We start from the raw sequence: 25917 nt of genomic DNA on the forward strand, positions 1-25917 counted from the left end.
TAATTTTTTTAAATTGTGTTATTTTAAATAGAAGAATATTTCATATAAACAAGTAAAAAAGATTTTATAATCTCTTTAAATATAAATTATAACTAGGAATTAAACAATCTGAGTAAATCCACAGACTAATAATCTATTAATCTGTGGTAAATCCATTTCGCGCGTGTTGCGATCGGATCGAATAAATTGGGGGTGAATCGAGTTTTACATATAACTTGTTCTTTTTCGCTGCACTGGTGCAACAGGTTAGAGTAAGAACAATATATTTTTTCTCATTTTAACTTATTGCACCAGTGCAGCGAAAAAGAACAGGCCTATACTTGCCATATGTATCCGATCGAGGGCGCTTTCTGCGGCATCATCACACATGCATTTGTCATCGTAAAATCGGAGCAGGTTATGGCAAGACTTGGAAGTTTTGGTTTGATAATGCGAAAGAAATATGAGTGAACATACCTGTGGTATCGTTACGAATGGTGATCATCACACTGATATCGTTTTAAAACCCTACAGGTACAATGATCTGTACACATTTTTTTTTGCTGACGCTTGTCAGATAATGAGATCAAAGAAATTTTCTCAGCCTGTTTTTCTAATTTCTATAGCATATCTGATCTCGTACTTTTGTGTAAATAATAACACTCAATAGCTTTTCATAATGTTCCTTATTGAATAATTTTTATTTATCCGCGTTTTCACGTTTCTGTTTTTACAGCAACCGAACTCTGTTGATCGTAACGCACTTTAAAAAGTTTGGAACATTGTTGACAATAAATCGTGAATCCGCTATTAATGGTTATAGTAACGATGTGTTTACAATAAAGTAAGTAGCATTGTAATCATATCAGTAACATTGTTACAATAATATAATAATTATCATGTACGTATAATGATTTGATTATTATATGTTATTTATTTAATTAAAATTGCCAGGACTATTTTTGGCAGCGACAACAATGATGTTCATGTAGCTGCCAGATACATAGCACAACAAATTAACATTGAGAAACCGTTATTGCTGTCAATAGCACTAAAAAATTATAACCTGGTGACTTTGAAATCCATTGTTGCTGCTATAAATCAAATAAAACCATGGTAATGTAATGTCAATTGGATCATCATGAGTTTAATTTTTGGTCAGCTTGTCATTGGCCCACCTGGTAGTGGAAAAACAACATATTGCAATGCAATGTCCAAATTTTTGGAGTCCATTGGAAGAAAAGTAGCTGTTATTAATATTGGTATATAAAAATGTTATTTCAATATTTCATTGTTTTTCTTTTCTAATTAAATATATGCAAACAATTGCTACATTTTAGATCCAGCAAATGAAAATATGGAGTACACTCCAGCAGCAGATATATCTGAATTGATTAAACATGAGGAAGTTATGACACATTTTGGACTTGGACCAAATGGAGCCTTAGTTTACTGTATGGAATTCTTAGAAACCAATGTCAAATGGCTTATTGCAAAAGTTTTAAATTTAAAGGATCACTATCTTATCTTTGACTGTCCCGGTCAAGTGAGTTGTTTTTCTTAAGAAAATTATTCTTTTCTATATATTTAATATCTGACAGTGTCATATAATATGTTGTTAATGTGATAGGTTGAATTATATACGCATCATAAGTCGATGAGTCAGATAGCGGAAAATTTAAACCAGAATTTAGTGAGATTATGCAGTGTACATCTTGTGGATTCGCATCACTGTAGTGATCCTGGTAGATATTAGTGCATTTGTTCAATTAAAAAAAAATCTATTATATATTTATATTACTACAGCTTATTTCTTAATGCAATTATAATTTGTAGGAAAATACCTGTCCTCTTTAATTCTCTGCACGACAGTAATGTTACAAATAGGTTTGCCTCATGTAAATATTATGACAAAGTTTGACGAGATGAAAAAGTTCAGTGATCGTCTAGCATTTAATGTAGATTTTTACACCGAAGTACTGGATTTAAAATATCTTTTAGAACAATTGGATGAAAATCCCTTTACTGCAAAGTAAGTTAAATAAAATTACACTTATTAAAAACTGAGAAAAAAATTTTCTAAATAGATGTAATATTTTATAGATACAAGAAACTCAATGCTGCGTTAGTATCAATAATCGAAGACTACAGTCTCGTTAGTTTCATACCATTGGACGTTACTAACAAGGCGTTATTGCTACAAGTGAAGAATGCAGTGGATAAGGCCAATGGGTATATTTTTGGTGGTAACGAACCGCGAGACGTTCAAACGTTACTCGCATGTGCAGTAGGAGCAGTCAGTGAAACTGAAAAAATATCATCGCTGGATGAATATTTATAAACATTGTCATTTTTTTAAGAGTAAACTGTAACATACATCCATTAACATTACATTCATTTTTACATAACAATATATCTTGCTGTAATTTTTATAAATAATAAATGTTGATAAAAGTGCTACATATACATATTTTTTAATCCAATTGATTAACAAAAATTTGTGCTAGATCGTCATAGTCATAGACTCTTTTCAGAAATGTGTCCGTAAGTTTTAAACCAGAAATGGTCTGTAAAAGAATGTTATTTAGTAAAGAATTTAATATTTTTCCTGTAATCTATAAATAAATCTTACTTACAATAATGCCTGTATCTAGTGTAATGAAACAAAGAGGTATATCCATGGAAGCTCCAGGTTTCAAAGTACCAATTGTTATGTCAGACATCCCGCACCAAGCTATGGAATTATTTGACTCTAAGCTTAATAATAATTCCATACTTCTTTCTCTATACAAAAAAAGCAAAAGAAAACATATTTTGTGTACATATAATTTGTTATATACTTTTGCATTTGTAATTGCACTTACGATGTATTTATTATATGGCATGTGCAATTAACTGGTTCTTCAAGATAAGCCTTCAAAGGAATATCCTTTACAATAACTCTCAGATCTTCATATTCAGGGGCCTGAAATAACATTAATACCTTTATACATATTCTTAATTGTTGAGGAACAATACAACATACCATTCTCTGCAGTTGACTCGTTTGCAATCTTCCTCTTTCTCCTAAATTGCTCCTCCACACAATATCCAATTTGCCAATATTTGTGGCATTTTGCATCATTTTTAGATCTTTTAACAAACTCGATTGTGGCTTTAAACAGTACAGATATTGTCTACTACAACCTGTATCTAATAGATTTACACTTCCATAAATAGAGTTTCCCTCGTCATTTGTATTTAATGTAGTTACTAAAATATAACATGTTTAAAATTAAAAATCCTTAGTCAACATTGTAATCAGTGAGAACTTACCACTAAATAAATGAGATGATTCAAGGGCAACCTTTTCTAAACAAATTGGCCCAGCTGTTAAATTTTGTATTTGTGCTTCTAGATAGATCTCATCTGACTTTAAGAAATATTATTATGAACATACAACAGAATAAATAGTAAGACTATATTTCTATATAATAAGATTAATATATATATTTAAATATTACCTCTGCATTATAAAATTTGGTCTTTACATCCAGTGGTTTAACTACTTGAAACTTGAAATATTTCCTGAATGATAGAGGAGGTCCAATTTGATTTGTATAAGACACTTCACAAACTAATCTAAAAATATAATAAAAGTATCCATTTTTTATTTAAAGATAAGAATAATTTTTTATATAGAAATTTATAAACATCCTTACATATGTGTACCTATTTCTTTAACCTCATGGTGAATAACTTCATCCACTGTACTATCAGGTGCTAATTCTTTTCCCTCTAGGTTATTGCTAGAGAGTGGAATTACTTGCGTACTTGTTTGTAAATCAGCCTATAAAATCCAAAAGCCAACAAGGTTAAAAATATAATAATGACAATTATAAAAATACATGACTTATTAAGATATTAGCATCTTTTAGGAAATAAACCTTAAATTATAATTTAAACTTACTTTCACAGTAACATTTTTTACCACTTGATTACTGCCATTATGAACACATAGATAACTGGAGAATATCTCTCCTAAATAGATATTTCTGAAATAATATAATTTCTAATACTGTCTTGTCACAAATATATGTAAATAAAAATTATTAGGGTCAATTGCTCCAACTCTGGATAAACTTACTTATACTTAAGTAAACATGTGTCTATCTTTATCTTTCTTTTTAAATAAATACAGACAAAAAATACCCAGTGGATAAAGCTTTCTGATAAATTGGAACAATTGACCCTTAGGCAAAAGACATACCCAAAGCTTTGAGGCAGTACCATAAATTGGCCTATAGCAAGTGCCTCCATGCCTTGCAATGTTGTGCAATCGTTTTTAAGTTCATTGTTTAATGTATTGCCTGGCAAATCTGTAGAATCACAAGTAACAACTGTAGGACTCGCTAGGGTAGGTCGTGTCAATCTCATTACTGTGGAAAACAATTTACAATTTTATTAGTAGATATAATGAATCCTCCAGGTAGCCATAATTAGTTGTACGTGCATTAAAATGATTATATAGTTAATATATAGTGTCTCTAGCCTAAAAGATTGCAAAGCAACATAATTCGCTTCGCGATAAATTACCTTTCAAAGCTAGCAAATGTTCACTCTTTGTTTTGACTTCCATTTTTTTCAAATAAATCACGAAAGAAGTATTAAACACATAAACACACCATTAAATTATTTATGTTGCACTGTCAAATCGACGTCACTTTACGTCACTGACTTCGAGAACCTAACCTTGTTATCTTATGTCAGATCTGTTTTTTTTTCCACATAAATTGCACTACACTGTACTTTCTTGGTCTGTTCTTTCTAGCTGCACTGTTGCACTGGTGCAATAAGTTAAAGTAAGACAAGTATATTTTTTCTTATTCTAACTTATTGCACCAGTGCAACAGTGCAGCTAGAAAGAACAGACCATCTGTACTTAAAATGAAATAAGTACAGTTTGAGAGAAAGAGATAAACGATACTTATCGATAAGTCGAAAAAATCGATTTAAATCGATCGATTAATTTAGATTTACTCGATTTGGATTTAAAATATTGTTTTAATTTTTTTATATTTTCTTGTATTAAATTTATTAATACTTAAAAAAATTTTAGAGAAAATAAAGTAAGAGTTCAAACATAGAAAAGCATTAAGTTTCGATTATGATTCTTTCTGTCACTTTCTCTTTACATTTGATTTATGCTCTGCTTTTTATTTTTCGAGTTATTTTTATAAGCATTAAGCTTCATTTTTATAAATGTTTTATAAACATATATAGATATTAAAACATATAAATAATATATATTCACTTTTATTTCATCACATCACTATGGGTCTTTCCATTTAGTAACACAAGTCGACACAAGCATCGTTCTATCTTTTTTTATGTTCAATGAGTAACAAAGATAGAACGACACACTTGTGTCGACTTGTGTCACTAAATGGAAAGTACCCTATATATGCAGCGACTCGGAATTACGTGTTGTCATTTTCTCTTTTATTTTCATTACATTGCTAGCGTACATACGTCTCATTGGAATCACGTGTTGTCTTGTTATTCGTCCACGTGTTCAGATGATGTATGTGTCTCATCTGAGCTCTTTATAAGAAATAGCTTTGAAATTGATAAATATTATATATCTTTTTTGTAAATTCTAAACTTTTATTTCGAAATCGAATCAATATTTTTTAATAAATATTGATTCGATTTCGTAAATATATATAACAAAACATGTCTAATTATTTAGTTATGGTTATTTTGATAACAAAATACCTCGGTTAAGCGATCGGTCGAATCTTGAGCTCAGACTCAGTTCTCGTCAGCCTGGTCGTAACGAACCAACATTTAATTAGCGTGTATTTATCTGAAATATTGTTAGTTATTGTATCGTCGTCAAATTAAACCTGCTCAAAAAGACAGTGCATTCCACCCTATATTTAAAAATCTTGTGGTAATTAAGTATATATGTCTAACTCGAATTCTCTCAACAATTATAATATTTAATTTATATTCTAACTTTTTATTTATTTTCATCGATAAATTAACATTGATCTTGGTTTAACTTAGTTTTTATCTTTTTTTTATTCTAAAAATTGAGATTAAAGTTAATTTACATTAGTGGAAATAATAATTTTAAAAAATTAAGCAAAAAAAGCAATTGTTGTTTTCGATATTACCTTAAGTCGATACCTTCATCGAAAAAGAAATCGGGAGAATTAATGTACTAATGGCTATCAGATGAAATAATAATGTCGAGGGATTTATTTCGCAAATATAAATTAACCATGCTGTGATCTGCAGTTCTAATCACATCTATTATCACTTTATAATAAACGGTCTTCGTCCTAGATTGAGGTATTTACACTTGCTCGATGCGATTACCGAAAAGATAACCTCTCTCGATGTTTTGAATTTTGGGGAATCGTGCCAGCGGTGGATTTGCTAATTGTATGCTATATAATTACCGTTTTATATTCGTATGTTACGTAATTACTAATTTTACGTGATACTGTTATTTTAAACCGCTCAAACTCGGGATTTATTTCATGTATTCGCCCTGTTTTATATTTATTATATATGATACTATATATGGTATTCAGTCTCATGTACGTACATTTTTTTTTCTGTATTTTTCAGCGTATTGTAAACGAGCGACTATGTTTGACCAAAAAATCATAGCAATCTGTTTTCTCGTGTGCTTTGCAATAGTATTTAACTTTTCCCTTCATCGTATTGAGGAGGGCCATGTAGGAGTATACTTTCGAGTGAGTTATTTTTAACAAAAAGTTCTCTTATTTTTCATAATTTCTGTTGATAATTATATAAATATTTGTCAGGGTGGCGCATTGTTGCCCCAAGTGAGCAATCCAGGATTTCACATGATGATACCATTTCTGACCACGTATCGTTCAGTTCAAGTAACACTACAGACTGATGAAGTGAAGAATGTGCCATGTGGAACCAGTGGTGGTGTTATCATCTATTTTGATCGTATAGAAGTTGTGAATATATTGGATGCAAATAGCGGTAAATTGTGGAACAAATTTTTTCTTAAAGAATATTAATATAATTGTTCATTTTGACAATTTATATTAACATATATATTTTTTCGTAGTCTACAACATGGTAAAAAACTTTACGGCAGATTACGATCGCACTTTAATTTTTAACAAGATACACCATGAGTTGAATCAATTTTGTTCTATACATACATTACATGAAGTATACATTGATTTGTTTGATCAAATCGATGAGAATCTAAAGACTGCACTTCAAAGAGATTTAAATGAATTAGCGCCTGGTCTTAATATACAGGCTGTAAGAGTAACAAAACCAAAAATTCCCGAAACAATAAGGAAAAACTATGAATTAATGTAAGTAAACATTTTATAATTAATTAATTTATTACATTTAATTTTTTAAATATATATTTCTATTTTAAATATTAATTCATTTTTACATACATAACATTTTAAATTATCTAGGGAAGCAGAAAAAACGAAACTGTTAATATCCACTCAACATCAAAAATTAGTAGAGAAAGATGCTGAGACCGATCGCAAAAAAGCTATCATTGAAGCTGAGAAAGAAGCACTAGTTGCAAAGATTCAGTATAATCAAAAGATCATGGAAAAAGAATCTCTGCAACAAATGGCTGCAATAGAGGACGAGATGCATTTAGCAAGACAAAAGAGCCGTTCAGATGCCGAATTTTACCAGATGAAAATGCAAGCTGAGGCAAATAAACTACTTTTGTCCAAGGAATTCTTAGAGCTCAAGAAGTATGAGGCATTGGCACACAATACCAAAATATATTATGGGCAAGACATTCCAAAAGTATTTGCATATGAAAGTTGCTTGAATAATGCCAAGTCTAATAGTGTTATTGAACAACAGAAGTGATAAACAAGTGAATAATGCTACAATTCGTACCTTATTTCTATAATTATTACGCAAGGTGAAACGTGAGTGATTTTATCTTTTTGGACATATATTTTTATGCAATAATAAAATTGAAAATTTTCGAAAATTTACAACTTCTAGTGTTGTGCGCAGGCACATTTTTTTCTATGTAAAACGTGTAAATTATATATCATTTTAGAATTCCGCGGAGTGTTACTTATGCTTCTAAATTAATGTGTGAAATTAAAATTTTGTATAAATATATTTATTAAATCCATATAGAAATAACATTACAATTACAAATACATGTTCTGTCGTTTTTATAATAATAATAATAATAATAATAAACTCTTTGTGCAATGTAAAGCAATATAATATTATGTGATATAATTATGAATTATTAGTAATAATTAATGACTGAAAAATATCTGAACTAGAGATTTGAATTAAAATTTTGCGATTTGATTATAATTAAATTTTAATAAATATTTTAATGTTAATTTTTTTAAAGAAAGTTGTTTTTTGAAATGACGAATAATTAAATTACATTACTTTTCGAAATTTTACACAATTATGATTTTTTTATGACTATATTGATTTTTTGTACACAAAAAATATATTTGAAAGATTAGTTCACTTATCTTTTATATATTATTAAGGAATAAAAAAGAAATTACCAAAGGGTGATGACATTTTTTTGTTTATTTAGTGTGTGTATATATGTGCGCGCGCGCGCGCGCGCGCGCGCGTGTGTGTGTGTGTGTGTGTGTGTGTGTGTGTGTGTGCAATATGTTGTTTTGATACTGTCTTTTTTACAAGAAAAATTATAAATTATCTTCAATATCAGTTTAAAAATATGTTGGGATGGAATAAGATGTGATTATTTGATTTTTTTACGATGTTTTCTCATTGTACGCACATGAGCTTTGGACTCTTCTGATGGTAGAGATTTAACGTCGCTTATATTCTGATTTAACGTTCGTAATTCTTCCAGCGCTCTCTTTACCAATTTTCCTTCTGGCGTAGTTGGCGGTTCCAAAAGAAGCATAGTTAGAGCTTTTTTTAGAAGATTCCTTGCCTCTTCCAGTTGACAGGCCAACTGCGTTGAAGAGATTTCACGCGCGGAATAAGATCGATTTGCCAATATTATTACAGGTAAATGCATCTCGTATAACATTATGCCTGAAATCAGTGTTTATAATATTGATAAATACTTTTCCTCATCATAAAAATATCTTTAAAATCTTAAAAATAAAATATTGTAAAGTATTGTCTTTTTTCAGAATATTTTAAATTTATGTTATTGAAATATTATGCAGTATATAGAATTAACCCTGCCGTTTCGTTCGAATTTACTTGACTCAAAATGTATTTTATTTCTTGATTATTTTATTTAGAAATTTTTCTTTAACACATTTGTCAAGGTAAAATCTTTTCTGTGAAATTTTTTTTACTTTTTATAGTTTTCTTATCATATTGATTCAAAATATGATACTAGGAAATTTGAACAGAAGGTTTAAGTAAACAATAATGCGTTTCGTACCTTTTAAACGTGATATGCCAGGTTCTACTATTTCTAAAACATTACAGACTTCCTTACACGTATCTAACATTTTTTGTATAATCTTTTTTTGAGGATTAGGAGATGTTATTTCTTTTCTGCAGGCTGTCAATAACTTCTGTTTTAAAGACAACATTAGGAAATGATTTGTATGCAGCGATCGGGATAATCTCTTAAGTAAGTTGTCTATTTTCTGAAAAATATCAAGTGCGAACATTGTGGGAAAAAAATGTAAAGCTTTAAATACGTTTAATTTTGATCTATATAATATTGATTTATATTTTGCGAACTTTTATATCAGTGTCCTCGCATTCGTCGATGAGCGTTCTGCATATGTTCAATGTAGCTCTAATAAGATGACCACCATAGGTCCTCTTGCACACCTGACACTGCCATCGACTTTGCTCATATGGATCGATGATAGAAGTATCTTGTATACCTACAAATCCTTTTTTACAGCGCGGGCATAGTACACTACTCATATGTGACTGCAATTCATACGGGTCTATACATAGAGAGCATTCGCATTCAAAATACTTTCCTTTTCGAAGATAATCTTTTCTATCAGCTGTACCCTAGTTAAACATATCAATAGTATATAAAATTAGAAAATATTTTGAAAGTTTATTTATTATATAACGAGAGTCTCTTTTAGAAGAAAAAAAAAGAGAAAAATGTTTTTAATGAAAAGATATAGCTTTTTAAGTAAATCGTTAAATAATTTTGAATTATGTCAGCACAGATAAAGAAAGCAAAATATTAATTTTGTTAGATTTTTTAAATATATCTATAATATATAATTATATATTTTATTATATGAATATTATAAATATATATTTTATGCATTTTTAACTAACTAGCAGCGATGAGGTATAATTGAAAAGAATAGCTTCGTCCTGTTTGATCGCTACGCTCGCATAAACGGTCAACAGAAAATTGTTATCCACAGTAATGTGAGTGTTGCCTCTGCAGTCATGAGCCATCAGGGTCGCTTCGATGTATAAACCTCGCAGAACAAGACCATCAAGAGAGTCAGGTGATCGCAATTCGAAGGCATTCACATCCAAAATTCCGCACAATTTCTGCATTAATTCCGTACTTGGCGGCTCAATCTCATTAGGCATGCGAATCTTTCGGATTACCTATATCACATACATGTACAGAATGGGATCTAAACATCTTGAATGATTTCGAATATATGAAGAAATCTCTTGGGTAAATATCTCAAAAATATTTATGTAGAATCACTATATCAGTCAATGAATATATAAACAAAAATAAGCTATTTTAATTACATTTTTTGGTAAAAAATGGTATTTTATGAAATCTGTATAAAATTAGTTTTTAAAAATATCAATTTGCATTTTTAAAAGCTTTATTATTTTTAATATTTTTTAAACAAATATTTACTGATGATTATTCAGTGACTGTTGTAGTTATCTAACATGTTCTTTAGGTAACTGGTAGTTTGAATATTTAATATCGCTCATTTACTGCAATTATATAAAGAAAAAAACAAATTTTCAGTTTGAATAATTTGAATTATTAACACTTTGTAATATTATTTTTAAATTTGGCAATTTTGGTGTAACTATTTGATCTATTAATTGTACAAAAATAAAAGTATTATTAACTTCTTGTGTATTAAATTCTTATTAGAATTATTTTTTTTCTTACAGATAACTAAAAAAAATCATGACTTTTTAGTTATGTCATTGTAGTCAATGAACGATGTAAAAATTTGATTTATACAAAACTCACATTTACAACATTGACTTCTCTGTCGTTCCAAATGGATGTACCAATCCTTTTATCCAAATGAGCTTCCATATGATCTATTTTCTCCCATACAGCTGGATTCTTGTGTTTTATTAGCCATAGCCGTAAGGCTAGTAAAATTCCTGCCGCATCAATTTTGCTTTCCGCCAATAGATCTTGATTATCCTTAAATATTTGGCATTCTTCATTTATGTGATGATTCGTTCGTATCTTCAAAGATAGGAAAAAAGAGATTAGAAGTGCTACTTCGAAAGTCACTATTTCGTGACGTTACGTAACGCAGCGATTCTCAAACTTTATTTTTGTTCTCTTTAATGTCTATTTTTATTAATACAGATTAGCTTTAATAATGATTTAATTTATTTTTTATTTTTTTTCTAGTTTTAAAAATTAGAAAAGGATAAAGTATAACTTAAACCAAGATTAAAATTAATCTACATTGATAAAAATAAACATAAATGATCACAATTTCGTGCATCCACTGATCACATATATTTTAAACGAGTAATTTTGCTTGCAGAAGTTTAAATTTTATTATTTTAACCAGCAGCGAAGTTACTATATCATTGGAGTTTATTTAGCACAGATTAGCGAAAAAATACTTCTTTCCTTCATAACAAATTCCTTGATAAATTCTTTTCCAGACATCTTTAAGAATTGCTGAATGTAACATATTATTCCGACTTGTTACCTCACATGCTACGCTGCACAACGGTGCAAAGTTACATCTGGAACAAATGTAGTGTTTTTCTTCGCCAATTTTTGGCAACATGCGCATACAGGCAAAGCAAAAACAATCCTTTTTGTATATCATCGGACCAACCGCGATCGGTTCCTCTCGAATAATAACTTCTCCTGGCGCTATGTTTTTAGTTGTCACGAGATACCTTATAAACGAAAGATATAATTTACAAAAATAATTGTAGATATGCAAAACTAGACACAATTATTTCAATAGACAAACATATTTATTTTGTAAGTGAAAAAAATTCTAAATTTACTTTAAGAATAAAATTATTAATATATAAAGAATTAATTATTTTTTTCTGTTATTTTTAGTTGTATTAAAATTGTTTAGTAAAAATTTTAACAAGAACTACTTTTAATTATAAGGAAAAACGTGTGTAAATAATAAGACAGTGTTTTCAAATAAACACTGTGTCTCGTGACTGCGTCACAATTTGATTATACAGCAATTAGTAAATTACGCAGAAGGACATATCAGTATTTGAGTTAAATTATAATTACCTTCCAAGCTTATTCGAATGCGCAACCTTATACTTCACAGTGGGCGTCATATTTCCAGATTACTTTCTTCAAGTTAGCGATTGTCGACCTGTAAAGTGGTATCAGCAAGCGGACATCAGTAATATGAACCGTCTTCCTCAGGCACTCACACGATGTGCTGTATTATTAGACACCGCGTGGCATTGCGTGCAATCTCTAATGTACAGAACATGGTATACGCGTTAGCAACGTTAGCGTTGCAAATGTCTTTATTTCTACCCAATAGCTCTACATTTAATTAATTGGTTTATTAAATTTGTTATATACACAATATATAAAAAATAAGACAGACGAAGGAAAAACTTACTAGATTTTTTCAAAATATCTTGTTAAAAATTAATGTCGCTGAATAATTTTATGTAATTTTATTACATACATGTTATACATATATTATAGAATCAGAAATATTCTTAAAATTGCATTTTTCTTTATTATTTGAATCGGTTGAGACATTTTTTATACGGAAATAATTCAATAATAATACATTAAAATTTATTGAAATATATAATATTTTCAAGAAATCAGAATAATTGTGTACATATTTGGAATATTTAGAATAATTTAAAAAAATCTTTTTTTATTCTTCTAATGTACATTTCTATGTTAGCAGTTACTATCATAGCTTCCTGCAAATAAAAAATGTACAAACATTTTTCATACAATTTTTTCTTCTAGCTGCTTCATAAAATTATTTTTCTTGATAAATAATCTTAACAAATAATTACAATATTATAATTATATGAAATTGGTAGCCAGTAATAAAAGATCTCGAGAAATACTGTATTTATTAATATAATATATAATATGTTTGTATAACGAGATTTTACAGATATTTATAAATCATTTATAGATTGTTCCAGTTGTACTAGAGAGTCTTTTGCAACAAGTCCTATTTGTCCTTCGGATGTTTCCGTTGACTCCAAGGTTAATATTGTAGCCGCCTCTTTTAGGATATTCGCAGCTTCTGTCATTTTAGATTTCAGTCCGGCCTCGTCAATGACACCGGCATTCCACTGACCTTTCGCCAAAAATAATAACGGTGCGTGTAACTCGTACAACGTCATGCCTACCAAATAGGTAAATAAAGTTATATCTCTTTCCTTTAATTAGTAATATATTTAAGAAGTACATACCTCTTACACGACTGTATCCAGGCTCCACAACGTCCAATACTTGAAGCAATAAACGACACATGTCGACTTTATGCTCCAATACAACATCCGGTAAATCGTCCAATAAGTACTCGTCGACCCGACCGTACATTTGAGTTAATGAGTGCCTAAGAAATATTATATCTTGCAGTTTAGAATTTTTTTATGTGAAAAATGTGCAAAAATGTAAATAATTAAAACTATTCGTTAATGTACTATCAGATTTCCAGTTATTTGCAGATTTGGAGAAACGATGTTAAATTAAATTCTAAAGATTGAAGTTAATTGAAATCAATTAAGCCAAAATTAATTATTTTTATATTAAAGTTATTTGTAAGTGCGGTTCGTACCTTAACATCGAAAGAAAGGCATGACGAGGATGTAAAACCGATCGATATTTTTTAATAACGATTTCCCTTTCGTGAATCGCATCGGCTCCGTCGGCTCCACTGATAGATTCAGCGGCGTCTACTTCCGCTTGAATAATCTGGAAAATTTTGCGCACTGCGCGACCGCTGGTGGAAAATTCACAGTGCGTACACTTCCATGTACTTTCTGAATCTAAAAAAAAATTGATCATTCAGATGTAAGATGATTCCAATATAAAATTATTTTCTGATCTATATATATTTAGCTAAATTTTTAGATACTCCAGTAGTTATTTTTTTCGTAAGCTTGAAATTTTTGTTAATGTCATATTATCGCCAAATATTGCGTGAAATCGATATAATTTCACTTTTTGACACTGTAAGTAAAGAATTTTGGTCAATTCTTGTATTTCATTTATTCGCGAATGAGCATAAGAATTATTATCGCACGATTGTAATAATTTGAATGAATGAAATTGTACCGATTTCAGTCCTAAAGAAAAATTATCGCGATACCTAATGAATCCAACGGTAAGACAATTCCATTATCGCATTTGTTACATTTCAGCGAGGACATATGGGTGCCCAGCTCCGTAGGATCCGAGCATCGCGGGCACGCGCACTCAAAGTGCTTGCCCTCGAGCAGATGCTCCCTTCGTAGCATCGTCGGAAGTAACGAGTGTGTGTAACTCGCATAAAGTTCACCGCCCGCGGGTATCTTAAGCGTGGTACGCAGCCGTATCCTGCAGACGCAAAGAAGAACCGCGTACATAATTGTTATTCTCATTTAATACAGGGCGTATCTTCATCAGCATAATAAACCGCGTGAGATTTCCTGGGGGATCGCGCGCAGCACGCGAATTAATTGCGGAAGGACTGTTCACGAGCGTGTAGCAAGTAAAGTAAGTAAATGAGAATCGTTGCTGCTTAAGATTGCCGCTTATACCTTTTTTTTACCGGTGGTAGCTGCAGTGTTGTGTATTGTTGTCAAGAATTACATTTTTACTTGATTATGTTCAAGTGGGCAAGTTTATGTACCTGTAATCAACTGGCGAGATGCTGTGAGACGTGTTCGAGACACACGAGTGATTCATCAGAGCGACTGTCGGATAGAGACCACGTGCGCTGAACCCTTTCGCTGTTCGTACTTCAAACGTATTAATTTCCAAGATACCGCATATTGTTTGTATATATTCCTCTGAAAATCTGCATCCGAAATGTGCATTTCGAAGAACGCAGTTTTACGTCACAGGGAATATGAGCAAAGAATAACAATATACCTGTCGAGTTTGAGCCGTTTTCTCAAATAATCCACGATATTGATGTGATCTGATTTCCATTGCACCTTTTGAGACCTTATCTTATTATGCGTCTCCATATCTTTCACCTCTTTGTTCCATCTCTCGACGTTTCTCTCCGACTCCAACAATAGTCTCAATGGTGTTATGCATTCTAATTGCGGAACGCCATTTTCGTTGTTTCCGTTCAACGCGGCGTCTACGTTAAATTTCTCGTTGGCTTGTGCAAACACCTGTCGAAGAAAATAGACCTTTAGATATGCCAAATACAATATCGAAAAAAAAAAAAAACGAACAGGCGCAAATTGAGCAAATGTATATTGCTATCTGCAACTTTATGGATTTAAAGAGATCATGTACTGCAAAGCAGTTTCCATAACTTAATCGTCACTTGTTAAAAGGTAAATTTACAGACTATTTCCTAGAATGCTACTGTGGGTAAATTTTTATCTAAATTTTTATCTAATTCAAGTTTAGTATAGTTCTGTTATAAAAATTTTGATAGTTTAAAATAATGTTTAATAAGATTTTTTACATTAAAACAATGTTAATTCACTTATTTTAAAATCTTGCGACCTGTAAAGTAGAAAAAAATGTAAAAAAATTTTTTAAGTGTAAAAACACTCTTAATTATGCGGGTGAATTATCATCAAAGTAAAGTATCAATGTGAGAAAAATGCGAAAATGGCATTCTAAGGTAGAAACTGTTTAGAACTTTTTTAATGGAGATGAGCCTCACTCACCTGACACTCGTAATCTTTATGTTGCGGAGCATTCTCACATTCTTGGCCGCAGACGGGCCATCCGCACTTGGAACATAGCGGTTTGTCATCCGGTTCAGGTGGCCAAGGTGTATAGCAGGAGAGGCACAAGGGATAAGTGCATGCTTTCGGCCCGATAACAAAAGGCATTTCTGTAACGATTTCTTCACCAGCCTGTAATTCTCTGCTCGTGACCATGTATCTGCAAGTATCGAATGCAATTTTCTTCTGTATAAACATCTGATTAGAATACGTGCGTTAAATTAATTGCACTCCAATCGCGCGAAAAAAAACCGATATGATCTTTTCCACGTCGCAGCACATTTATTTCTTTCGAAAATCCTTTTGTAAAATCTCTCTTTTCTTTATTCTATGTTTTAAAATTTTTCTATTTTTTATATCTTGTATTTGAGCGATTTAAATCATTATTTTATATTACTGTATGAATCATGTGTATTCGTTCATTCATCCGATTTCGATAATTCTGCTCTCTAAATTGTAATCAGTGTATTTTCACTAATTTGCAGTGGTATACTTATAACAACTGTGGTAATTTTAGTGAGCATCCACTGGCTTTTAGTAATTTTTACTTCAGAATTAATGTATAATCATTGAAAGATTAGTGTATTTAATTCACTAATTGACAAGTTTAAGTATACCATTGAAATCAAGGTATTTTCACTGATTTCAATGATTTTTCACTGATCGTAACTTAGAGAGTGTAGGTGTTTAATTTACCCCGAACGACTTAATGTACCGTCTCTCTCATTAAGAGAGTACTTCCTCTCTGTCTAAAGGTAGTAGACTTCCGATCTCATATTTTATTTCAGATTGAACTATTTATCAATTCTGCTTTTTTTTCTTCTTACCTGCCAACCTGATCATTCTGCAGCACTTTGTACGCTTGCGATGCGGATACATCACTTGTCTAAAACATGTAGAGAATATAATAAGATTAATCCCAACTAAGATTATCATGATAAGGTCAAGACGTCAACTTGATTAAAATTTGATATCAAGACTCAGGCAAATTTTGATATCATCTTGACTTTATCGTGATGTGTGTCAAATCATGTGTTGGGATTTGGGATATGTTCACTGGAACTGAAATAACATTGCACAAATTGCACACAGGCTAATATAATTTTTAAGTCGTAAAAACATTTGTGAATAGATAAAAATAGATTTATCCAAGGGACGATGTTGGTCAAATTCCAATTAATTCGACGATTGATTCATTGATAAAATTGCTTGCAGCAAAATGTATAACTATGATTCATCGTTCTTAATCTTTTTTCTGTATATATATCTCAATAAGAAAATATCAAAAGTTATCTTTAACAAGAAGTGTCACTGAACTCAACTCAATTAAGTTAATCAGAGATATTGATCCAAGTATTACTAAGAACATACCGCTTCTTGTGACATGTTTATATAATGAGACGCTGATGCCGCATCGATGGCCAGTACTTGAACTGAGTCGCAGACCGAGCTTGGCGCGCGCTTTATATTCTCGGCTTATTAAAAATATCGCGCGTAAGCTCTGGCAATGGTACAATCTAGTTCGTACTAGGCGACTAGCGAAATTTGCGCCGCTTTCAGACACGACGCATTACGATTGGAAACGTCGCGACTACGCGGCTGATATATTTTTGGTACTCTAAACGTACAAAAGGTCTAAAGGCTTCCGCCATTTTCCGCTGCACTATGAATACGATTTTCTCGTGCGTCATTTATCGTAATTTCTCGGTTATAAATTTTCAACAGCGTGTTGTCAATCTTCAAATTGCGATACTTATATCAGACTTTATAATTGTGAAATACAAAATTATATAAAAAATACTTGAAATTAAAAACTCGACATTTATAAATCAATCTTAAAAGTTTGAAAAATAGTTTCAACCAAATTCCGATTAACTTGTCAAAGAACAAAGTTCAATGAATGTTTCGTCATTCAACATGTATGCAAGAAGATTAGATTAAGAATGGTGAATTGTAATGATGCAATTTAGAATTATATTAATATTAATTATATATAATTAATTAAATTAAAATTTTTATTATAATCGTAGATTAAAATTTTATTATTGTAAAAATTTTATTGCAAACAACTTTGTCGGTCGAATTAATCCAAGTTTGTCATTTATCCGAATTGTTTGAACAGTTCGATCTATCAAATCTAAATAATTATCAATGGATAAAGTCATTAATTTTTTATTGTTTAACATGGGAAGGAAGATATTAGGTTAAAACGACTGTATAATTTATTTATAAAAAATTTGTAAAATTATAATCAATGAAATTTAGAATTATATTTACAATCATAGATTAGAATTATATAATGGTCCCAATTATGAATCCTAATTTGCAAAATTAAATATACAATATACGTATATGTAATAATAAAATAGTAGGGAAGTTTGATTTATATTCTTTAATTTTTTTCTTATTTTTAGTTATTATTTATTATAAAATCTTTCTTAGTTGTTGATAAGAAAAAAGTTATCCCATATAAGGCAGATTTGAATAGTTCAAATTGTTCGATCTATCGGAACTGACTTCAGGTCGAAGTCGAGCTCGCGTTTTTCGTTCACAATGAATACGAATTCTCGCTCGAGTTCGTTTGAAAATTCGAAGTTTGATTATGTCCTGATCGTGGAGTTCGCGGAGCTCGCGGTTTGGACGTTCCTAAATTTTGTCATTCGGACGTAAAAAATCGTCGAACAACGCGCGTTGCGAAGCGCCGTCGCCTCGATCGCATGGAAATAGGCCGGGCGCTTTTTCACGCGCAACGTCGTCGCGCATGCGCGGCCACTGTCCGTCCGTGGGTCGCGGACTCTCTCTCCCTGGCGGCTGGCCCCTGCTCCCTCTCTGTCTCGTCTCTCTCGTGTCGCGAAGTTGCGCGTGAAAGAGTTGCACATCTCACCGTCTTGTGCCCACCAGGAATTGTAAGTATATCCTCGCCACAGTATTTATTCCTCTCAACGGGTGATCCATCGCGTCGCGAGCTTGCAGGGATTCGATCCGAGGACGATCCGCGAAGGGTGTTGGACGCGAGAGAGAAAAGCTAGAGTCGGGGAGAGAAACGGGTCCTCTCTCGGTCCTCGTTGTGGGAAACCGGCATCACGATCGTGATGTCGTTTGCCGTGACTCGCGCGACGCATTTCCCGGCCGAACGTTCGAATTGGGGTTTCTCTAGGGGGACCGCGTTGCCGGACGATTAAAGGCTGTTCCTTCGATGTGCGGCGGCGTGCGAAGCGACTTCCAAGTTAGAATTCTGAACGATTGGAACGACGGTATCGGTTGGTTGGGCTTATGTAATACTTGCGAAAGACAGGTCAATACTATTCCGTTCCGTACGCGCGTTGCGAATTACATCTCGTGACGCCTGTTATCGTTGTCAATTATTTGCGTTAGGCTCTTGGTGACAGTGACTCAGTTTTTTTTTTACGATTCAAAAAGAACCTCCGTTTTACTCGTGAACTCTGACGTGGCACGGTCCAAGTCGCCTAGTGAACCTGCACGTCCGTATGTGTAAACGTTTTTTTTCTTTGTCCTTGAATGAATTAATGTACATGTATATGCGTTTACCATATAGAACAGAGTACATTATTGGCATATGTATCCGAGATTAAATTTAAACCACTATTTTGTTATGATTGTTGAGCCCTCTCTGTCTTTCTTTAATCAGTTCTAGGCCAGATATAATCGTCAATAGAGCAGACAATAGCATTAATAAGATATTTTTATGACATTGCAGAACATGTCTCCTCCAACGTACAACGACCTGGGAAAGAGCGCTCGCGATGTGTTCGGTCAAGGCTATCACTTTGGTCTGTTTAAACTGGATGTGAAGACCAAGACCAATTCAGACGTAGAGTTCTGCTGCGGTGGTGTATCCAATCAGGACACGGGAAAAGTGTTTGGTAACTTGGAAACCAAGTACAAGTTCAAGGAACATGGACTGACGTTTAGTGAGAAGTGGAATACTGACAATACCCTTGGGACTGAGGTCACTCTTGCCAATAAGTTGCTCAATGGTCTCACGGTTGGTTACAGCTGTACCTTTTCCCCACAAACTGGGTAAGATACCATGTAGTGTTGAAAATTTAAATAGTCTATGATTTATAATATTTGGATTTATTTGTACTTATTTTAATACTTACAGCTCAAAAACTGGAAAACTGAAGACAACTTATAAGCATGAAAGTGTATCTGCAAATGCTGATTTTGATCTTAGTTTGTCCGCTGGACCTTTAATTTATGCCTCGGCTGTCGTGGGTTATCAAGGTAAATTTATTACATTCAAATTACAGTATTTCTTATCGGCATTAAAATTTTATAATATTAATTAATCTCTTTGATAACTGGTGAAAAAAGTTTCAATTTAGATTTTTAATCTTCTATGTGCCCATCCTTTTGTTCCAAATATTTATTTTCTTGTTCTGAACAAGTGGAATGTTTTATGAATAAAAAAGTAAGCTTGTTATTTGACAAATGTTAATTGTATTACTTAAAAGTATTATGATTCAATATTTTCTGTATTTTGCAGGCTGGCTGGCTGGCTATCAAGCATCTTTTGATTCACAGAGGAACAAACTTACAAGGAACAACTTTGCTCTTGGCTTTACGGCTTCTGATTTTACTCTTCACAGCGCCGTGTAAGTATAATAACGAAAATATACTATTGTGAAATATTTTTTTATTCAAGTAACATTTAAATACAATATTTAAAAAATTTTTTCAGGGATAACGGCCGCGAATTTAATAGCTCCATTTACCATAAAATAAAACCGGAATTGGAGGGAGCAATTAATTTGGCGTATAATTCCAGTAATAACGTAACACAATTTGGTATTGGTGCAAAGTATAATCTTGACAATGATGCTAGCATTAGAGCCAAAGTGAATTCTAATCTTCAAATAGGTTTGGGATATCAACAGAAACTACGGGATGGTACGTAATAATTAAAAAAAATGTTTTCTTTTAAAAATTGGAACGTTAGAAAGATATCTTAAAATCTTTACTAGTGCAAAATGCACAACGTAAATCTTGTGTAAATAATTTTATTTATAAATTTGAAAATGCTTGACATAGTACATTTGGCAAGTTTAATGAGAAAAAGTACATGATGTTGTTTGCGGTAAAAACATTCTATAAATAACTTGTCATACTGAAGAGAATAAGTTTTTGGCAGAGTGACAACTTCACAATAGTCTATAATAGTTTATGCAATATATAGTTGTTAAGTTGATGAATCTTGTAGAGGTGTATACATATATTTAAAAAATAGCTTAATTACTAAATGTTTTTATTTACAGGTGTAACTTTGACTCTTTCTACCAATATTGACGGGAAGAACTTTGGTTCTGGTGGCCACAAGTATGGCGTTGCATTAGATCTTCAGGCTTAAATACGTATCATATAAAGAGTAATGCTATTACGAAAAAGCAAAATTTTATCCCATACGAATAAATATTTTGTGACCTTTGTGTCACAAGATCGGCGTGACAGTACATGCTTCAAATAAAGTATTATCTATATGTAGATAGTTTAATCCTTGACTAGATGCCACATCAAAATATCATTGGAAATTAGTTAACAAGCACATTAGTCTATATTATACACAATCATGACCATGAATCAACAATATTTCTTGTGAACAATATAAAATCGCAATTACGCGTATAAGTTTGTACTGTTAGTCGTATTAAAGTTCCATACGTAATTTTTTTGTCAGTTCCTGTCGACTGAAATTCTTTCCATAAAAATCGGAATAATATGCTGGAGTAAGATAAAATGGAGGGGCGGGAGGGAAGAAAAAGAGAAAAGGCAATAGCAAAATCAACATTAATAAAAACATAATAGATAAGATATTTACAACATGAAAAAATCTTGTCAGTTTATTTTACAGTATAAATATCCATATGAAGAATATTTTTGTATCGTGCTTCGTATTCGATTATTATTATATATTACTACATGTGTGAATATTATAATTTTCAAGTAATGCAAAATATTTTTATGGAACGTTAATCAATAATCAACATTGTTTCAATTAGGTATCGAACTTTGTAAATCACAAATTTTATCTCTTGCTGGATAGGACCAGATTAGGATGTATGATGCATATTTTTATGCAACCAAATAGTGTTAATAATATGATTGATTGATAGTAAATGTATTTTCATTATTTCTGTTTAACACACATCGTCATACATAATATAAAAAATAAATTATGATGCCTTCTCGAATATAAATAATGCAACTCTATGAACTTGTATAGATTACAATGTTAGAAACTACTATTCTCTTATTATAAAGAACAGGTGTTTTCGCATCTGTTTCTTGTTAAGAAATATACTGCCAGTTTGGCTAAATTTTGATGTTTGCCTCAGATATTAACCAAAGTATATTCCTTTACAGAATTTTCATGTATAGTTTTATATAGATATGTCAAATTTTTTTTCAAAAAAGAAGTACTGTGCATCTATGTACAATTCCATTGCTTTATTTTATATAGGAAATAATAATTGTTTGTCGGATAAAAGTGGGTTTTATTTCTCCTCGATAATTATTATCAATTATGTATGGGTTCAGTAAAGAAAATTATACGAAGTACGAATGTGATTTATTTACAAGAAGAACTTACATTGTTTTTCTCATCTACAATGATCTTATTTAAATCAACTGCAAATAAACAGTTAAACATTTTTTTTAGTAAATTTGAATTCATTTGTATGGTAAAATTATGATTAATTTTTTTGTTACATTTTTTAATGAGCATTGCGAAATGGTGAAATTGGTATTGCAAAACATTAAAAGGATGTAATGCCAATTTAACACAGTTTAGGTACGCAATATTACTGTAAATTCTAAAAACAATGCGTATATATTCCCGGAAAATTTTGTGGAAAAATAATCAAGTGAGCGTGCATGGAATTTGGATGATATTTGTGTCTCAACGATGAGCTATATAAATATTCACTATTTTGGCTGACTGTGTCGTGTACATATTGTAAATGATTCCCGTATTCCATATTTGACATTTCTCCATTAAACAAAATCTATATTAATGCACCATCTGATCATCCATTGCTTTTGCGATCCATTCTGGCTCCGTTTGAGCTATTTTTTCGATTATTTGATTCACTTGATAACATAGCGATTGTATCTGTTTGTCCCATGTAGGTAAAGTCTCACGTGCTGTAAGCAGGAAAAATAAGATACATTTATTAAAACTTCTAATTATGTGAAGAGCAACACGTAAAGCCTGTTTTTAGCTGAATTTTTGACATTTTTATTTTTTCTTTTCACATTGGAAGAAAAAAAAATAACGCGCTCGGCTAAAAAAACATCCATGTATTAAAGTTAATAACTCAAAGCAACTTACTTTCAAAATGTACTATGGAATCGATTTGATCTATATAGCCATTCATTCTGCTTTCGGTAATCATTTGGCTGGCAATTTTTTCCGCTTTAGTAGGAGGAATATCCAACAATGCGCCTAATTCTTCAAACGAGATATTGTTGTACAATTTACTAGCAGACAATAAATTATGCTCGATAACGGCACGATCTAGTATAGTAGAGCCTAATCCGTCGATGGTACATGCTTTCTGATGGGGTTGCAACAACGCTTCAAATTCTTGCAACTCAGAACGTCGAATAATACGATCCAAATACATTTTTTCGAGAATTGAATAAGCGGGAAGTTGTTGGCAGCGTTCGTCTTTGAACAATGTAGCCAACATCCGACTTCTCTGTTGTCCTGTAAGAAGAACAATGTGAACAACAGTTCAAGAAGTAGGGCGTGGTGCAATTGAACAATTGCTTGCCTGCAGAAGCCAATACTGTGCAAATCAATGCATTTCTAAGAGCAGTCATGCGTTCATCTTCATGAATGATGGACCTATATGATAATTCATTGTACCTCTGAGCTGCTTCTATAAACTTTCTTCTATAATCTAGTACTCTTGCATAGCACACTTTATAATAAATTTGTAACTGTTCATTTTTAGACTCAGCCTAAGGAATAATAAAGAAAGAATTAAATAAATAAAACAAGAAAATAAATTTATGGCAGAAGCAACAAAGAAATTACCTGTAAAAGTGACGCACGATTGATGAATGCTTCAGCTTGTACTGGATCATCGTCTTCCAAGTATAATCTAGCAATTTTGAGATAAGTCTCGAGTTTGTAATCAATTGTATACTGCCTAAAATGATTAATTTTGTTAATATCACATGTGTAAATTATAACAGGACTTGACATGTATATGTATATGTTACTTTTGTCCTGTTTCCAGTGGTATTCCAACTAAAACGTTTGCAGCTTCTCGCCAGTTCTGATTACGTTCATAAATATCAGCTAAATGTTGCCTTATGCTAGCTACTTGTTCTTCAAACGAGATTACACGTGGTTGAACCTGTATAAAACATCACATTAATTTTCAATCAAAATTTAATATTTAATTTAATATCTAAACTTTAATATTTCAATTATTATAGCTCATTTTTGCTTCACAATCAACCTAAAAATACTAATTTACCTTGTCCAGTGTATAATGTGAAACAGCCTTTGATATTTCATCAGGTAAAAACAATAAACGGCTGCTGACATCGGTCAATACTTGTCTTGAGATTACCAAGCTTACATTTTCGTTCACAACTAGAATAAAAATTTATCTAAAAGGATTGTTCCTCCAAACATGAAATACATTAACAAAATATAATGCATTAATTATCTGTGTTGTAGCATTAAATTATGATCGGTATTCTAATCTCATCTCACATACGTTAAGTATTACAAATATTGTATTATATCATCTTACGATGAAACAATGTATTGTTCAATTATAAATTTTGTAATTGGAGTAATCCATCTCTCACGCGCCCGCGTTTTAAAGAACTCCTCTTATAACCTGTCCGCGGTGTGTCAAGTCATGCAGGTCTCGTGTAAATTTTTCGAAGGACGTTTATAAATCCGACGCTTCTCCGTGCAAAATTCTAGCGGGATAAAAATAACGTACTTGCTTCGATAAACGTCTTCAGGGCATCGACTTGCTCCTCGCCGGAAGAACATAATATCGTATCTAGAGTAGAGCGGTATCTAAACAGAGAACAGTTCGCTCGTGAACATACAAACAATGGGATCGGGACTCGGTTTCGTTCGACGCACATACTTCTCGGCTTGATCTTTGTGGGAGCCGCCGGAATGCGCCAAATTACTGAGCTGTTGACGCACCGAAGCCACCGTCACTATCATCTTCTCTCGCGATAATTTTACTTGCCACTGCTGCTGCTGCTGCTGATGCTGCTGCTACCGACTTCTGTGCTAAAGAGAGGCCCGAGCTCGAGAGATGTTCGCGGACATGCTCGCATTGCTCGCGTTTCGGGAACTGCAGTTTATCAGCGCCTCAACGTATACGAAACTACGTAGCCACCAATATTTTCGACGGATAACGCGGCAGACGTTTTTGGTTCCGTTCTGTGCTACGTTGACAAAGTGCCGATAATACAAAGTTAATTATAATATGACAATTATTTTATGTATATTTTCGATAAAAAAATTATATATAATTATATATATTAAATATGCGAGTATATGTTATATATTCTCTGTTCGTATACAGGCAAAATGATATATAAATTAATAAGAATTGAAAAATAGATTTTATTTTCTGTAAAAAAAAAACAATGCAACATTATTTTTAAATTACTTTTTATTTTTTTTATTAGACAATGTCTTATGCTAAAATAATTATACACTTTAGAACAATTTAGAAGAAATTAACTTTAACTATACATATATATGTTTTAAAACTTTATATACCTTACACGCAA

The 25917-nt window shown here is 31.8% G+C and overlaps 7 protein-coding genes across 12 annotated transcripts; 3 read left to right on the top strand and 4 right to left on the bottom strand.

Annotated features, from left to right (window-relative positions):
- Window positions 1-375: 375 nt before the first annotated feature.
- Window positions 376-2443, top strand: LOC105837481 (GPN-loop GTPase 2). The gene is made up of 7 exons (XM_012682299.3): window positions 376-513; window positions 716-823; window positions 934-1241; window positions 1320-1525; window positions 1610-1724; window positions 1816-2011; window positions 2083-2443. Exons 3-7 carry the CDS (start codon window positions 1121-1123, stop codon window positions 2318-2320), a joined length of 876 nt encoding a protein of 291 aa, XP_012537753.2. The 5' UTR covers window positions 376-513; window positions 716-823; window positions 934-1120; the 3' UTR covers window positions 2321-2443.
- LOC105837478 (trafficking protein particle complex subunit 13) lies at window positions 2312-4806 on the bottom strand. The gene is made up of 10 exons (XM_012682291.3): window positions 4555-4806; window positions 4229-4397; window positions 3929-4013; window positions 3681-3808; window positions 3483-3600; window positions 3295-3391; window positions 3005-3231; window positions 2844-2944; window positions 2616-2763; window positions 2312-2546 (listed from the first exon to the last, which is right to left on the bottom strand). The coding sequence occupies exons 1-10, from the start codon at window positions 4595-4597 to the stop codon at window positions 2454-2456; spliced, it is 1209 nt and encodes a 402-aa protein (XP_012537745.1). The 5' UTR covers window positions 4598-4806; the 3' UTR covers window positions 2312-2453.
- A 980-nt stretch (window positions 4807-5786) lies between these two features.
- On the top strand, window positions 5787-8173 carry LOC105837480 (erlin-1). Of its 4 annotated transcripts, none has more exons than XM_012682298.3 (5): window positions 5787-5914; window positions 6601-6728; window positions 6801-6990; window positions 7079-7337; window positions 7449-8171. In XM_012682298.3, exons 2-5 carry the CDS (start codon window positions 6621-6623, stop codon window positions 7864-7866), a joined length of 975 nt encoding a protein of 324 aa, XP_012537752.1. In that variant the 5' UTR covers window positions 5787-5914; window positions 6601-6620; the 3' UTR covers window positions 7867-8171. The 4 variants fall into 4 exon arrangements, with proteins under 4 accessions (XP_012537752.1, XP_012537748.1, XP_012537747.1 ...); XM_012682294.3 differs by lacking the exon at window positions 5787-5914 and adding an exon at window positions 6172-6318; XM_012682293.3 differs by lacking the exon at window positions 5787-5914 and adding an exon at window positions 6188-6411.
- Window positions 8174-8579: 406 nt separating this feature from the next.
- LOC105837474 (SET domain-containing protein SmydA-8) lies at window positions 8580-12504 on the bottom strand. Its single transcript, XM_012682286.3, has 7 exons — window positions 12455-12504; window positions 11898-12093; window positions 11189-11416; window positions 10285-10569; window positions 9718-10002; window positions 9410-9620; window positions 8580-9048 (listed from the first exon to the last, which is right to left on the bottom strand). The coding sequence occupies exons 1-7, from the start codon at window positions 12502-12504 to the stop codon at window positions 8747-8749; spliced, it is 1557 nt and encodes a 518-aa protein (XP_012537740.1). The 3' UTR covers window positions 8580-8746.
- A 757-nt stretch (window positions 12505-13261) lies between these two features.
- On the bottom strand, window positions 13262-17578 carry LOC105837475 (SET domain-containing protein SmydA-8). The gene is made up of 9 exons (XM_012682288.2): window positions 17485-17578; window positions 16941-16999; window positions 16054-16273; window positions 15293-15543; window positions 15051-15218; window positions 14529-14755; window positions 13995-14205; window positions 13627-13772; window positions 13262-13559 (listed from the first exon to the last, which is right to left on the bottom strand). The coding sequence occupies exons 1-9, from the start codon at window positions 17497-17499 to the stop codon at window positions 13327-13329; spliced, it is 1530 nt and encodes a 509-aa protein (XP_012537742.1). The 5' UTR covers window positions 17500-17578; the 3' UTR covers window positions 13262-13326.
- A 1286-nt stretch (window positions 17579-18864) lies between these two features.
- LOC105837482 (voltage-dependent anion-selective channel) lies at window positions 18865-22451 on the top strand. 3 transcript variants are annotated; one of them, XM_012682300.2, is made up of 6 exons: window positions 18865-19019; window positions 19832-20154; window positions 20240-20361; window positions 20624-20732; window positions 20819-21027; window positions 21393-22451. In XM_012682300.2, exons 2-6 carry the CDS (start codon window positions 19835-19837, stop codon window positions 21482-21484), a joined length of 852 nt encoding a protein of 283 aa, XP_012537754.1. In that variant the 5' UTR covers window positions 18865-19019; window positions 19832-19834; the 3' UTR covers window positions 21485-22451. The 3 variants fall into 3 exon arrangements, with proteins under 3 accessions (XP_012537754.1, XP_012537755.1, XP_012537756.1); XM_012682301.3 differs by lacking the exon at window positions 18865-19019 and adding an exon at window positions 19105-19373; XM_012682302.3 differs by lacking the exon at window positions 18865-19019 and adding an exon at window positions 19452-19599.
- Window positions 22452-22685: 234 nt separating this feature from the next.
- Window positions 22686-25476, bottom strand: LOC105837477 (COP9 signalosome complex subunit 4). The gene is made up of 8 exons (XM_012682290.3): window positions 25257-25476; window positions 25104-25183; window positions 24624-24742; window positions 24364-24500; window positions 24176-24290; window positions 23910-24099; window positions 23465-23842; window positions 22686-23277 (listed from the first exon to the last, which is right to left on the bottom strand). Exons 1-8 carry the CDS (start codon window positions 25337-25339, stop codon window positions 23144-23146), a joined length of 1236 nt encoding a protein of 411 aa, XP_012537744.1. The 5' UTR covers window positions 25340-25476; the 3' UTR covers window positions 22686-23143.
- Between the last annotated feature and the right edge of the window lie 441 nt (window positions 25477-25917).

This window comes from Monomorium pharaonis, chromosome 4 (assembly GCF_013373865.1).
Source record: "Monomorium pharaonis isolate MP-MQ-018 chromosome 4, ASM1337386v2, whole genome shotgun sequence".
NCBI classification, from domain to species: Eukaryota; Metazoa; Arthropoda; class Insecta; order Hymenoptera; family Formicidae; genus Monomorium; species Monomorium pharaonis.

What these genes read in the sequence shown, in the direction of transcription:
- LOC105837481 (XM_012682299.3), top strand. Translation starts at nt 1,121, where the DNA reads ATGAGTTTAATTTTTGGTCAGCTTGTCATTGGCCCACCTGGTAGTGGA. An exon ending in AGTAGCTGTTATTAATATTG is followed by an intron (nt 1,242 to 1,319) that starts GTATATAAAAAT and finishes GCTACATTTTAG; the next exon opens with ATCCAGCAAATGAAAATATG. An exon ending in GAAAATCCCTTTACTGCAAA is followed by an intron (nt 2,012 to 2,082) that starts GTAAGTTAAATA and finishes AATATTTTATAG; the next exon opens with ATACAAGAAACTCAATGCTG.
- LOC105837478 (XM_012682291.3), bottom strand. Translation starts at nt 4,597, where the DNA reads ATGGAAGTCAAAACAAAGAGTGAACATTTGCTAGCTTTGAAAG. An exon ending in GTACTGCCTCAAAGCTTTGG is followed by an intron (nt 4,014 to 4,228) that starts GTATGTCTTTTG and finishes ATATTATTTCAG; the next exon opens with AAATATCTATTTAGGAGAGA. An exon ending in AAAGAAATAGGTACACATAT is followed by an intron (nt 3,601 to 3,680) that starts GTAAGGATGTTT and finishes TTATATTTTTAG; the next exon opens with ATTAGTTTGTGAAGTGTCTT.
- LOC105837480 (XM_012682298.3), top strand. Translation starts at nt 6,621, where the DNA reads ATGTTTGACCAAAAAATCATAGCAATCTGTTTTCTCGTGTGCTTTGCA. An exon ending in TATATTGGATGCAAATAGCG is followed by an intron (nt 6,991 to 7,078) that starts GTAAATTGTGGA and finishes ATTTTTTCGTAG; the next exon opens with TCTACAACATGGTAAAAAAC. An exon ending in AGGAAAAACTATGAATTAAT is followed by an intron (nt 7,338 to 7,448) that starts GTAAGTAAACAT and finishes TAAATTATCTAG; the next exon opens with GGAAGCAGAAAAAACGAAAC.
- LOC105837474 (XM_012682286.3), bottom strand. Translation starts at nt 12,504, where the DNA reads ATGACGCCCACTGTGAAGTATAAGGTTGCGCATTCGAATAAGCTTGGA. An exon ending in CATTCGAATAAGCTTGGAAG is followed by an intron (nt 12,094 to 12,454) that starts GTAATTATAATT and finishes TTCGTTTATAAG; the next exon opens with GTATCTCGTGACAACTAAAA. An exon ending in GCGAGGACACTGATATAAAA is followed by an intron (nt 9,621 to 9,717) that starts GTTCGCAAAATA and finishes GATATTTTTCAG; the next exon opens with AAAATAGACAACTTACTTAA.
- LOC105837475 (XM_012682288.2), bottom strand. An exon ending in CAGAATGATCAGGTTGGCAG is followed by an intron (nt 16,274 to 16,940) that starts GTAAGAAGAAAA and finishes CGATACTTGCAG; the next exon opens with ATACATGGTCACGAGCAGAG. An exon ending in GCCTTTCTTTCGATGTTAAG is followed by an intron (nt 13,773 to 13,994) that starts GTACGAACCGCA and finishes AATATTTCTTAG; the next exon opens with GCACTCATTAACTCAAATGT.
- LOC105837482 (XM_012682300.2), top strand. Translation starts at nt 19,835, where the DNA reads ATGTCTCCTCCAACGTACAACGACCTGGGAAAGAGCGCTCGCGATGTG. An exon ending in GGCTGTCGTGGGTTATCAAG is followed by an intron (nt 20,362 to 20,623) that starts GTAAATTTATTA and finishes TGTATTTTGCAG; the next exon opens with GCTGGCTGGCTGGCTATCAA. An exon ending in TTTACTCTTCACAGCGCCGT is followed by an intron (nt 20,733 to 20,818) that starts GTAAGTATAATA and finishes AAATTTTTTCAG; the next exon opens with GGATAACGGCCGCGAATTTA.
- LOC105837477 (XM_012682290.3), bottom strand. Translation starts at nt 25,339, where the DNA reads ATGATAGTGACGGTGGCTTCGGTGCGTCAACAGCTCAGTAATTTGGCG. An exon ending in ATCGTGCGTCACTTTTACAG is followed by an intron (nt 24,100 to 24,175) that starts GTAATTTCTTTG and finishes ATTATTCCTTAG; the next exon opens with GCTGAGTCTAAAAATGAACA. An exon ending in CACAGTATTGGCTTCTGCAG is followed by an intron (nt 23,843 to 23,909) that starts GCAAGCAATTGT and finishes TTCTTCTTACAG; the next exon opens with GACAACAGAGAAGTCGGATG.